Source organism: Callorhinus ursinus, unplaced genomic scaffold, assembly GCF_003265705.2.
Source record: "Callorhinus ursinus isolate GAN/ISIS: 27379988/994484 unplaced genomic scaffold, GSC_fseal_2.0 scaffold5, whole genome shotgun sequence".
NCBI classification, from domain to species: domain Eukaryota; kingdom Metazoa; phylum Chordata; class Mammalia; order Carnivora; family Otariidae; genus Callorhinus; species Callorhinus ursinus.
Genome location: NW_027397067.1, coordinates 49,375,857 through 49,390,132, shown reverse-complemented (window position 1 = coordinate 49,390,132; position 14,276 = coordinate 49,375,857). Strand labels below are relative to the sequence as shown.

Here is a 14,276-nt window from a genome sequence, read left to right as displayed (position 1 = left end):
CATTTGCAACAATGTGGATGGAGCTAGAGAGTATTATGCTAAGAGAAATAAGTTAGTCAGAGAAAGACAAATACTATATAATTTCACTCATATGTGGAACTTAAGAAACAAAACCAATGAGCAAAGGAGAAATGAGAGAGAAAGAGAGGGAGAGAGAGAGGCAAACCAAGAAATAGACTCTTGAGAACAAACTGATGCTTACCAGAGGGAAAGTGGGTGGGGGGATGAGTAAATAGGTGATGGGGATTAAGGAGGGCGCTGGCTGTGATGAGCACCAGGTGTTGTAGGGAATCACTACATGGTACACCTGAAACTAATAATACACTGTATGTTAACTAACTGAAATTTGAATCAAACTTTTTAATTAATTATTTAATGAAATGTCACAAAAGTAGTTGGTAGGTTTTAAGTATCAGACAATAAGGAAATTATGGTGATTACCAAACTACTAAATTTTCACTATACTTTATTTGCCTTAAAACTTTACATTTTGATCCAAGATAATCACCTTATATTTTTATTACTCTCTTCTCATCAGTTACACCTGGTAGCATGATCACCATCTAACAGAATGCACTGAAATGTAATTGAGTCATGACATTTTTTTAGTTTTTCACTCTCACCTAATTAAAATCCCAGAAAAAATGATAATAAAGTTTCTCAGTACTTCCATTACGTGTCATTATTTAAGCAGTAAAATGTAGAAACAAATACTTAAGAATCTGGGATGCCTATGAAATATTATTTGTTTGCGTTATGTTTCTTAAAATTCTTCATAGTCCATTAGAAGCAGTTAACTCCGTTACTTTTTCCTAGTACTTATTAATTTTTGTTTTATAATAGAATAAGGAAGTAGGGAAAATAGAGTAAGAAATATTACATAGTAATATAATTACAAGATCAAAGTCAAAATGTCCTTATTGGAGATTTAATCTAACATGTCAGATACATTCAGTTTTATATATGAATCATGGTGAAATTATTTGAGACATGTAGTAACAGATAATATCTAACTGAAATTTGATAAATATCTATTGAATAAGTGGATTATAACAATGAGTTGTTACAATATGGAAGATAACCCTCTATTAATTGACTACCAGTTATAGGAAAGAAAAAATAATGGAAGAGAAAACTTTCAAGTTTATACCATGGCAGAGACCTTAAAATACAACAAAGCAAAGAATTTTACAACTGGAAGTCTTTTTGAGATCTTACAGACTGCCTTTCTTATTTCAGAGATGAGAAAATGGAGACACAAACAAAAGGTATACATCTACAAATGATAATAGTAAAGAGAAGAAGTAAGAACAGGAACTATGCCTTCTGATTTCCAGTTTTCATCCCTTCCACCAAACAAATTAGCCATAACATTTCTTACTTTTTAACTTCTCCCAATGTCCTAGGAAGTGTTAAATAAATACTAAAATTATACATAAAAGAAAAAAATTTAACTGTTTCCTAAATTTTAACTACTAATTTTCAACTATGAAAATTACGAAGCATCCAACTTTTAAATAATTTCAAGTGTATAAAATGTCAACTAAATGTTGTAAGACAAATTTATTTTAGTTTTTATTTAATTTTATTTTCTTAACAAAAATATAGTTTTTTTTTTAAAGATTTTATTTATTTATTTGACAGAGAGAGAGAGAGCGTACAAGCAGGAGGAGCAGCAGAGGGAGAGGGAGAAGCAGGCTCCCCGCTGAGCAGGGAGCCTGATGCGGGGCTCGATCCTAGGGCTCTGGGATCATGACCTGAGCCGAAGGCAGACGCTTAACCAACCGAGCCACCCAGGTGCCCCGAAAATTTAGTTTTTAAGTGGTTATTTCACCCACCCTCCTCTAGATCCCACCTTAGATTCCTTAACCCAGTGGTTCACATGCCTCCTCCAACCCAAGGCCTCTTTGTAAAACAAATATTCTGTAACATCCCCTTTACTACTTTGAAAATGAGTCCAGAGATAAAATATCCTAAATATATATATATTTATATATATTATATATATAAATATATATATTTATATAACTTTTAAGATATATATATTCCTTACTGTATAATAATGGGGAAATAAGTAATTTATAAAAAATAGAACATATTTAAATAAGTAAATGCTCAGCCACAACATCATAATAAAGGAGTTAGGTGCTTGCAGCTACATGAATGTAGTCAATCTGCCACCAGGTAGCTAGCTGGTTTCCACCTTTGTCCTCCATTCAATAAATATGTCAAAACAGTGTATTCAAATGAACAATTACGCTGCCTCTAAGAACCTTACATGTTCACTAAGTGGTATGCCTCTTGGTGGCAGAGCTACAGAGGACAACTGCCATTGAGCTATTAAAGGCCACTGGTGTTTCCCTCCCTAAGACCTTCTTAGATGCCCTTCTGCCTCACTACTGGCCCGCACGAGAAGTACTGGCATCACTTGGAAGCCTGTGAAAATACAGATTAGCAAGTCCTACTTCAGAAGTACAGAATTCAAATCTATATTTTAATAAGATCACCACATTACATGTGTGTAAATTACAGGCTGAGAAGCCATTGGGCATTACTGAGGGACACAACAAAGGGTAAGCAAACGGCACATAATTTTTTAAAAATGGTGATTTCAAATCTATTCTGAAAAAAAAACATATCTGAAAACTTCTAACAATATTTTGCATCTAAATTGATAATAAATATATGCCATTGTTATGAATAAACTAATTAAGTAAATATCCATTAACTCAAAGCCAAGATCTAGGGCCAATTGATATTCATTCACTCAATAAATACTAAGGGTCCAAAACCTTCGAGGGAAGAAAAGTCATAAAACAGGTCAAAGCTACTGTAGTTAAAGATTAAACTAAAACTCCTTAAAAGAAGAAAATGTAAAATATTTTTGTATCTGTCAAACACAATTCTAAGATCTATAGAGATTTAAATTAATTGAGCCAAAGCTTCTCTTTTTGGAGGCCACCAGTTTCTGAATGATACTGAGGAAACAAATTACTAATAATACTTTAAACCGAAGTTATATTCCTTATCAGTAGCTCCATTTCACTGTCTAGCTCAAACTGCTAGAAGATCCATTCTGGTAAGGAAGGAGAGCGATGCAGAAAGAAAAAGAGAAATAGAGAGAGACAGGAGACCCAGAGGGAAAAATGGAAGGAAAGAGGGAGAGAGAGCCTGGGAGAGGGGCAGGGAGAAAGTAGAACAAGAAAACAGGCCTAAAATATGGAAAGAGCCCAGATGTCCATCCACAGATGAATGGATAAAGAAGATGTGGTGTATCTACAAGAAAACAGGCTTAACTGAAATGATTTAAACAGTAACAAAAAATGAGCAAAGAAAGCAGACATATCAACAGAACAAGAGAACTAACTACTCTCTAGCGTAGGAGTTGGCCAACATTTTCTGTAAAGGGTCAGAGAGTAAATATTTTAGGCTATGAGAGCCATATAGTCCCTTCTAACTGCCCAACCCTGGAGTTGTAGCTGAAAATAGCCAGAAACACTAAGTAAATGAATAGTATGGGGTGTTCCAGGAAAGCTTTATCTACAAAACATAGGTGGCAAGCCGGATTTGGCTTGGAGGCATAGTTTGCTGACCCCGCGCTCTAGGGGAAAGAATTCCGTGGGTTCAGAGATGCACAAATAACAAATTGCTACAGAATCTACATTTAAAAATAATAAAACAAATGCTCTTTTTTTGCTAATGATAAGGGGAATTGAATTATTCTTGAAGAGAAAGTATTTTTCAAATAAAAGCTTTTACAAATTATAACCAATTCCATTTTCTAGGCATAACTACTAAATCTAAAACACTCTAACTTCTTCCCTGACTGAGTAATTCTTATACACAAAAGGAGCTACTGGTTTGACTTATATGAGAATCAGAAAGGAAGGATATACTTACAGAATACTTTGAGTCATTAAGGTACACACTTACTAGTAATGGCAGCCAAAGTCACCAGGCAAAAGAGAAGGGGGAAAAAAAAAAAAAGAACTACTATATCTTGCTTCCCCACAATGGATCAAATTCTACTGTTCATCCAGGCTAATCCTTTGTCAACAGAAGAGTTGAGAGATAATACTGAAAGAGATATATTTGTTCTCATCACCGCCATCTTCAAAGATTAGAGAGATGAATCTAGCTTCCTTACAAAGATGAATTAATCATTCATAAACTTGTTGGATTTATTTTTAACATCCACAACTTCCTGATGAAATGCATCCCAAAACTTCATAATCTATTATATGATGCAGTGTTTTAGTATTTCCTTTTACTCTTCCTAAACCATCTTTCTAAATTCCAAAGGAAACTATCTCATGTGTCTATCTAGTTTTTGCAGAAGGCATCCATGTTCCCAGCATCCGTTTTACTTAGTCATTCATTCATTGAAAATCCTACCTCCACTGGTTATCATCTATTTTTTCACCCAAATTCATATACCGTGACCATTGTGGTTGCCATTTTACAGGCTTTATTGATTTCTAAAGTCCTCCCCACTCACACTGTATCATTTACCAGTCCCTACACAGCACTGTCTCCTTCCCATATTTGTAATACTCTGCCTGAGTCCTTTCTCTGGCCACAAGAACATGCTTGGCCAGTGAGTCCCAAAGAGTTAACACCCTCCGGAACAACCCCAGACCGATAACAAAGGAGAGATAGGGATAAATACCCCAATCTCCTTCCCCATTAGGTAGGATACCTCTGAGGCCATTCTACCCTGTCTCCCAGAAGTCTCAGTAAAATTGAGACACATTGGCCAAAAGAGGTAACCTGCCCTTGAATATGCCTACTATTGTGTTTTTTTCTCTTAACTGGATCATTGCTCACTCCCCTAGAGGTGGTGCCTGGGACTGCCCTCCAAATAAACTATTTTGTCTGCTTAAGGTGCACCTCAATCGAAGATGGTCCTCTAAACTTAAAATTCTTGGGTTCCTGAGATTTTACACTGAGACATGTTCATAGTATTTCAGCCATGAAACCACCCTTGTTTTGCCCAAAGATAGGATTACATTGTTTTACTTTTGCTAGTTTTCAAAAGAACTGGTGAAGTCATCATTTTATTATTCTCCTAAGACATAGCAATACATCGGGGTGACACGTTAGGCACTATATAAAGTGACTTCCAATTATCTTACCTGTGATAAATGAATGCTCAGAACCCACCATCCTATTAGTATAATTTTAGATTTGATTTTCCACAAATGCATGACTTTGGACTTATTCACACAGAAATTTATTGGCCACTTCTGGGTGACAGAAATAGTATAAACCAGATTTTTTTTTAATTTGCAATTCAAATAGGAATGTGGTATAGAAAAATAATCTTCCCATGAAAATGTTTCATTCTCCCCTTCCAAAGGCACGAAATATAGAACCATAAATACTATCTAAAAGTCCAACATTTTTAACATGAAGAAGCCCATAGAATTGATCCCAAATAGTAGTAACAGAGTTATCCCACAGATAACAGCAAACTCGTGAAATCCTTTCGTCGGGATCTACCTGCTTGGAAAACTACCTCAGCCTTCAGCCCAAGGTGGAACTTCTAGAGACCTCAGTAACTTTTCCCATTCTCTTACTTCCCACTTCTGGCTAGTTCCTTCAATGCAACCTCTCTAAACTGTCTTAAAACCATCTCTTCTTCATTCCCATGGCTCTTATCCCAGTCTGTCTTTCCCATGCCAATAGCCTTCTATCTAAATCCCCTGTTTTATTTCATTTCTTTATTCTGGAAAATCAGAATAAACCTAAGATTGTTCAAACTTCTAAGAGCTCAAGTCCTGAACATCACTTCCGGCATTTATATAAAACACATGGACATTGACATTACATTTAGACAACTTGTTGCCTAAACATTTCATATATTTTTATTTCTGTTTGGAACGAAGGTTAAAAATAATGTTTACCTAAAGATTAAACAAAATGTTTACCTGTCTGAAGCTATGTCACTGGCAATTTGGTGCTTCACTCCTGACCCATTTTTAATAGAATCCTGTCTCGTGAGCCCATGAGAGCGACTTTTCTCCACTGCAGGTACAGATAAGTCACCTGAGGGTCCTTGGAACTGGGCCTGCTCATGCACTTTTGCTTTCTTCTCCTGAGGTGCCTCCTCATTCCGCAGTCCTTGGAGAGCCTTCTGATCATGTTGCTGTGGTGTATTAGATCCACTATTATAAAACCATGCTCCTGATTTAGTGAGGATTTCTTGTTGTTTTCGGCACAAATTACATACCCACATAACCTGCACACGAAGACACAGGGAAGAAAAATTAGTGTTTCCAAAAGTTAAACACAAATCAAAAGAGAAGACAGTTCAAACCAACAACAAAAAATCATATGGTTATCCTTTCTGAAGTTAAAATATAATCCCAATTAACTGCTACCATTTATTATAGCACATATCTTTTAATTTTGTCAGCATAATTATAATAAAACAGGCAATGTTAACCAACAGCAGAAATACCAAACTAGAGTCCCAAATTACTGGTTGTTTATATGTATTCTTTAGTTACTTTTTATTTAAATTAGGAGCATGGTGTATAGGGAAAATGGATTTTGCTAGACAGACTTGGGTTAAAATACCAACTCCAAGATTAGAAATTGGGCAACCTTGAACAAGGTGCTGAGCCTTCATATCCATAAAACAGTTTCCTTAGTGATAAAACAGGGAAACTGGGATGATAGTACTTTTTTTTCCTATATTGTTTTGAGAACTAAAGATTGGAAATAATTTATATAAAATGTCCAGCACAATGCTTGCTATATGTTAGACTTCTAGTAGATGACCTACTAATAATTAGGTTAATCTTCTATCACCAATTAATTATATTATAAGCTTCTTAAAGGGGCATTTATTTCTTTTAAGTAGCTCTTAATGGCTAAAATAAAGCTAGGAACACTGTTGATCCGCAATATAAACCTATTAGTTGCTCATAATTTATAAAGGATACTTGTTTTTTCTTCTTTGTGGCAAAAAAAAAAATTTACCACTTTAACCATTTTTAAGTACACAGTTCGATAGTGCTAAGTATATTCACAGAGCAGTGAAACCTATCTTCAAAACTTGTTCATTTTGCAAAACTCAAACTATACTCATTAAACAGCAAATCCCCTTACTCCCCCTGCCTCCATCCCCTGGGAATCACCATTCTACACTTGATTTTTTAATAGATATATTTTTCAGACTCCAGGAATCTAAGAATATTTTAACTACTATCTTTGTGACCAGAAAACCTTCACCTTCTTCTAAGAAATCTTTTTCAATTAATCAGGAAAAATAAAATTATATATTCATGAAATAAAAGGTGAGTTCATATTTCAAGTGACGTTTATGTCAAATACTGAAACTTACACAGCTGTCAAGATTGCCAAACACTTCTTTATAGTTTAAATAAGTTATAATAATAACAGATAGATAATCGCAGTAAAAGGAAGATTCATCATGGTGTTTTCAACTGATACAAAGACTTTTGTAAAATGCCATTTAAAATTTTTTGCTTACTTGGCCTCATTCTCCTTCATGATGTTTGTATAATCCATATTGTACAACATTGTACTTAATCATTTTTATTATTTTGTTATCTCTTTGAACTGTATTTTGCCCCCTCAACTAAATTCAAAGCTCACTGGGGACAGGGTTTACATCATCTATTTGCATAAAGGGACGTTATCAATCACAGGACAGTAAGACCTTTAAATGCTTACTAACTTGAATTCTTTTGAAATCCTTCTTGGGGAAAGATGATAAGCTATTGGATACTATTACACTAAGATTTATGTTTCACTGATTTCTAAAAGAATTAGTCATCAATAATGTCAATATATGTGCCTATTTTATTTTTATAAGTAAATAAGAAAGTATTTTTGATATGAAAATACCAAAATATCACCCAAATTAAAAAAAATAGCTCATAGCACAAATTTCTTTTGGTTTGAATACTCATGAAATATATCTAACTCTCAAAAATGAAGTTTCAACCAAAATCTTCAGCCTTTTGATGCCATCTTGTGACAGATATTGGTACTGCAGATCTCTCTTAAATGTCAAAGGTAAACTAAATATAGAACCACAAAATGTTAAAATAAAGTTTGAATTTCAACTTTTCTGTCTTATTTTAAACAGATTACTATTCATATTACAGTGATAATATAAGCTATATGATTTCATATGAATCCATTTAGAGTAAGTCAGAGTACTGAAAAATAATACCCTTTGTGCCTGGTAACTGACAATAAAACAGAAGTGAGTTGGTGAGACAGACAAGTATCCAATCACAATCATCTGCAGAAACAACCTATTGCTGCTTCATTATTTGTGACAAGGTAAGCAAGTTACTTAAGTTCTTCTGGAGCAGAGATTCTCAAAGACTATCCCTGGGACAATGGCATCCGTATCACCTAGGAACTTGGTAGAAGTGCAAATTCTCGGGGCACCTGGGTGGCTCAGTTGTTAGGCATCTGCCTTCCGCTCAGGTCATGATCCCAGGGTCCTAAGATTGAGCCCGCATCGGGCTACCTGCTCAGCAGGAAGCCTGCTTCTCCCTCTCCCTCTGCAGCTCCCTCTGCTTGTGTTCCCTCTCTGTCTGTGTCTCTCTCGGTCAAGAGGATAGATAAAATCTTAAAAAAAAAAAAAAATGCAAATTCTCAGGCCCCATTCCAGACCTACTGAATCAGAAATTCTGGGGCAGGACCTAGAAATCTGTGACTTTTTGGCCAAATCCTATAGGTGATTCTGATGCCGGATAAAGTTAGAGAACCACTGGTTGAAGCAGAGATTCCCAACTTGATATGAGGAATGGGTTACATGTATGCTCCTCAGTGACTACAGAAGGCTGTGCGTAGCCTCACCCATTTACCTCAGCATGAACTAGTCATCGTACAAATGGTAATAGTAACATTTCTGGGTAGCCCAAAATGAGAACAAGACTTGGAAGAATGATGCGCTTCATTTTCCTCACCTGTTAACACCCAGGGGATACTAATATAAGATCAATGAGTAGAAGGCTTGAAGGATGCCGTACGATTCCTGTTAAAGACTCTCTCGGTATTGTCTCCCCGTACTCTCTGGGATACCCATGTTGGCTGCTTACTTTTCTGACTAGACGCTATACTCCCCCCTGAACTGCCAGCTCTTAGGATCCTCATATCCTAACACCCAATTCACTTTCCTTTTCTTTTACTATCTCCCCTCATTCCTGGATTAATAGCTTGTTAATCTTTAAAGCTCAGTAAACAAATCCACTCACTTGAAGTAGTACAGAGACTGACACTTCCACTCAAAGTCCCTCACACACACAGCAGTGTAACTCCTGAACCGAGGATACTGAACTCTGTCTCACAAACAAATACACACGTGTACGTAGGAGAGGACTTTTAACTAACTGGTTATGAAATTATTAATGTCTATCAGAGGTAAGTATGTGTCCATGAAACAAAATTAAACTGATTTAGGAACAAAATCACAGGGCTTTTGTTAATGAAGCCCTTTAACCAATTAAGTTAATTGGCAAGTGTATCATATGATGAATGCTGTTAAAAAATATCTTAGTAACATATATGCCTGTAAATAGCCATGGCTAGGGCCTATTAGTCTTGCTGATCTTCATAAATATCGAAAACACCAAGGCCCCGAGAATACAAAGACATATAGGATTCAAAATTATAAGGTATTATTACCTTCATTTCTAAATATGCCAAATTTTTCAGAGTAATATAGCAATATTAAGAGATGGAATACTCTCTAATGACCCATATTTGCCACTTATTATCATATGTTCCGTTCTACAAACATCCTTGGTGGGTTTGAAAGGGAGGGAAAAAAACTAAGGAAAATAGAAATATTTCTTTAAAATTATATAAATAATAAATGCAAGCACTAAGCTGAACAGCCAAAGAAAAGAAAAACAAAATTATGTCAAGTGCATACAATAATTTAAAAGAATTTAAAGCTCTGCAAAACTGTAATTTTCATTTAAATAGGGATAATAAATAATAGAGTAATTCAGGGAAGCAAAGGATTATTGGTTAGACCATAGACCAATTTCATAAGATCCCAGTGAACTCTGTACACATAAAAGAATTTACTAGACTCCACTTCTAATCATTGCAGCCTGCTTATAAATGTGTGTTATTAGTAAGAGAATATAAATTGATCAGCTTAATCTGTCATATGACTAGAAAACTGGAAGATCCTGGCTAACTATTAAATTTGTTTTCTTTTTCCCCTAGGATGCTGCATTTCTCAATCTCCCTTGTACTTAGGGATGGCCATGGCCATATGACCATGTCCTGGTTATTTGATTATAAGTGCAATGATGTGTGCCATTAAAAAACTCTCATATATGGGGCACCCGAGTGGCTCAGTCGGTTAAGTGTGTGCCTTCAGCTCAGGTCACAATCCCAAGGTCTTGGGATTGAACCCCACATCAGTCTCCCCGCTCAGCAAGGAGCCTGCTTCTCCCTCTCCTTCTGCCTGCTGCTCCCCCTGCTTGTACCCTCTCTCTCTCTGTCAAATAAATAAATAAAACCTTTAAAAAAAATACCTCTCATATACTACCAACATGCTCTTCATTCAAGACCTAGGAGATAAAGAGCCACAAAAAAAGGAGCCCAGAGCAAAAATGAACTATTGGGGCTTCATCAAGATAAAAAGCTTTTGCACAGCAAAGGAAACAGTCAACAAAACCAAAAGACAACAGAATGGGAGAAGATATTTGCAAATGACATATCAGATAAAGGGCTAGTATCTAAATCTATAAAGAACTTAACCAAACTCAACACCCAAAGAACAAATAATCCAATCAAGAAACGCGCAGAAGACATGAACAGACATTTTTCCAAAGACAACATCCAAATGGCCAACAGACACACGAAAAAGTGCTCAACATCACTCAGCATCGGGGAAATCCAAATCAAAACCTCAATGAGATACCACCTCACACCAGTCAGAATGGCAAAAATTTACAAGTCAGGAAACGACAGATGTTGGCGAGGATGCGGAGAAAGGGGAACCCTCCTACACTGTTGGTGGGAATGCAAGCTGGTGCAGCCATTCTGGAAAACAGTATGGAGGTTCCTCAAAAAGTTGAAAATAGAGCTACCATACGACCCAGCAAGTGCACTACTGGGTGTTTACCCCAAAGACACAAATGTAGTGATCCAAAGGGGTACGTGGACCCCGATGTTTATAGCAGCAATGTCCACAATAGCCAAACTATGGAAAGAGCCAAGATGTCCATCATGAGATGAATGGATAAAGAAGATGTGGTATGTATATACATACAATGGAATATTATGCAGCCATCAAAATAAAAACGAAATCTTGCCATTTGCAACAACATGGATGAAACTAGAGGGTATTGTGCTAAGCGAAAAAAGTCAATCAGAGAAAGACAAGTATAATATGATCCACTGATATGAGGAATTCTTTAATCTCAGGAAACAAACTGACGGTTGCTGGAGTGGTGGGGGGTGGGGGGATGGGGTGGCTGGGTGATAGACACTGGGGAGGGTATGTGCTATGGTGAGTGCTGTGAATTGTGTAAGGCTGCTGAATCACAGACCTGTACCTCTGAAACAAATAATACATTATATGTTTAAAAAAAGAAGAAGAAGTCAGTAGGAAGGGAAAAATGAAGGGGGGGAAATCGGAGGGGGAGACGAACCATGAGAGACTATGGACTCTGAGAAACAAACTGAGGGTTCTAGAGGGGAGGGGGTGGGGGATGGGTTAGCCTGGTGATGGGTATTAAAGAGGGCATGTTCTGCATGGAGCACTGGGTGTTATACGCAAACAATGAATCATGGAACACTACATCAAAAACTAATGATGTATTGTATGGTGATTAACATAACATAATAAAATTAAATTTAAAAAAAAAGGGAGCCCAGGAACCTGAATGAGCCCTTGGAAGAGAGCCCTCTGCTGATCAGCCAGACCAATGTGGACTGTAATGTGGACTGTAAATAAGAAACAAACGTCCATAATATTGAGCTACAGACACTTTTTGAGTTTATCCTTCACAGCTGATAGCATTCCCTTAGCTAATTGAGAATCCTTTTAAGCTACATGTTGTTGAATGTGTATCATCAGCACAATCTTTGTATGTGAAGAATGTGTATTCCTAAACTCACACAGGAAAGTGCTTCAGGGTAGTTCTGGAGCCAGCTTTCACCAAGTCATAAGAACCAGTTGTGCACATTTCTTCCCAACTCCACATTCAACAAAGTAATGTGGCTTAGCTTGAAATCAGCCCTGGAGGTGTGTTTAGACAACAGAAATTGGAAAATGCCACAAATCAGGGCTTTTTCTTACAGAAAACTAGTTGTTAATCCAACTAGTAGTATTAAAAGATTAATACTGCATTCAGTATTAGTAAGTAAACTTGGATGAAGCTGCAATTTATCATAAAAATTAATTCAGACTATAAAATTCCAATTTATTTGTAGATGGACCGATAGCTATTAATACTAATTCATTAATTATTTACTCATTCATACAATATTCACTAAATGCCTCGTATATGCCAGGCACTATGTTAAGCACTGGTAAATACAGTTCAACAGACATAGACTTTACTGGGGAATTTAAAGTGTCATGGGAGAGACAAGAAGCAAAACAAATAATTGCACAAATACTGTTTCTATTACAATTATGATAAATGCTACAAAATGAATGCATTCCTACCATAGATCCCTTGATATCTTTTTCTCCCCTGGCCCAGGCTGTGTTTGAAAAGAACAAGGATTCAAAAAAGATCTGCAAGAGACCTAGAAATCCAGAGAGGCTCAATCACAGCATTACCCAGAAGTTTCCATCACCAGAGCTATGGTGTCTCCACACCTCAAAAGGCAGAATTTGGTGGAATTTATAACTACTGACCGACAAGCCCCCCCGCCCCCCAGCACTGTCCCAGTAGATTTGCAAAGTTGAAGTACTGACCCATATTCTAGAGGTCTCCAGTTTTCAAATACATTCCTTAAGCAATTAAGAGATCATTGTAATCTCTAAGTAACAGGCTTCCGGATTACCAAACAAAAATCAGCAATTTTGCTTCATCTAATACCTCAAGACAAACAGCAAGACTTTCCCAAATTCCCCTTGAACTACAAGCATGGCCTCTCTAGCTACAGCCACATTTGCAGATTGAAGCAAGAAAATTCTATGGTGTCTTCTGTAAGTCTCTCAGCAGATAGCAGGACAGAAGAAGCTTTAACCTGGAACATCTCCAAATCTTAGTTGTTGCAAACTCTTTTCTGTTACCGACTGTTGTAGCTTTGAAAACTTACTTGCAACAAAACATAGCTTATTTATTTTTGATCTGATTTTCCTCAACAGCATACTAGCCAAATTTTTTTTTTAAACCACTCACATAATGTTAGTCTGTTAAATAGCTCCTTTGGATAAATTCTCTATTTCTGATATTTCTGCCCTTTCCCTGCTGTTTTCCAAGAACGTGTCTAGGTGTTCTACAGGGCTTCTGCGGCTGAAATCTGCAACTCATCTAATTCAGTCTGGGTCTTCTCAATTTTGATAGGATTGTGCTCCACTGTTGACTCGATCTCACCTCAGATCCCAAGGCACTACTGAATCCACCTAGTCCCCAAATAATCCTCTATTCAGTCATGGCACAAGCTATCTGTTTGGAAGCCTCTTCTTCAAAGTCATCTCATCCTTCATCTCTCATCCCTCAGGATAGGGGGATGTCATGACAGGGACATGCAGCTACTTTCATGTCCTCCATGCCACACTGGAACTAAGGATAGCTCTGGAAAGCTAATGCTGGCCCTTTCTTGGCCATGATGCACTGCTGAATTCATCTGAAGTAGCCATGCCCCCAGTGGGTGCTAGAGCATCTGGATAGGTGATCTCTTGCAAGAACCTCAAATATTAAGATGGGTAAAAGCTGCCCTTCAATTTAACTAATAGGCATCCTCCTTCTGGGTCAAAGCCTAGAAAGAAGTGATTAGACCAAACTTCTGATCATCTACTGGCCTTACCTCTGTCTTCTTTCTCCTTCCCTATAATGCACAAGGATAGAAGGGGCCGGCTTTTCCTTGACTTCCCTTTTCTGTATACCTAACGCTGTCCCAAATTACCTTTAGGCTTGAAGTAATGAGCTTCAGGTTTCCCATTTTGTAGCTTCTCTTAACCCACCCATTGCCTTAAATGGTAAAAAAAAGGAAGAAGAAGAAGAAGAAAGAAAGAAGAAGAAGAAGAAAGAAAGAAAGAAGAAGAAGAAGAAGAAGAAGAAGAAGAAGAAGAAGAAGAAGAAGAA

The 14,276-nt window shown here is 36.8% G+C and overlaps 1 protein-coding gene across 28 annotated transcripts in view; it reads right to left on the bottom strand.

Annotated features, from left to right (window-relative positions):
- RIMS2 (regulating synaptic membrane exocytosis 2) overlaps nt 1-14,276 on the bottom strand; it is a 587,791-nt gene that overhangs the window by 405,595 nt on the left and 167,920 nt on the right. For all 28 annotated transcript variants that reach the window (XM_073893075.1, XM_073893081.1, XM_073893077.1 and 25 more), the window contains one exon: nt 5,931-6,241. In XM_073893075.1, coding sequence (XP_073749176.1) covers nt 5,931-6,241 — 311 coding nt within the window. The remainder of the gene's footprint in view (nt 1-5,930; nt 6,242-14,276) is intronic.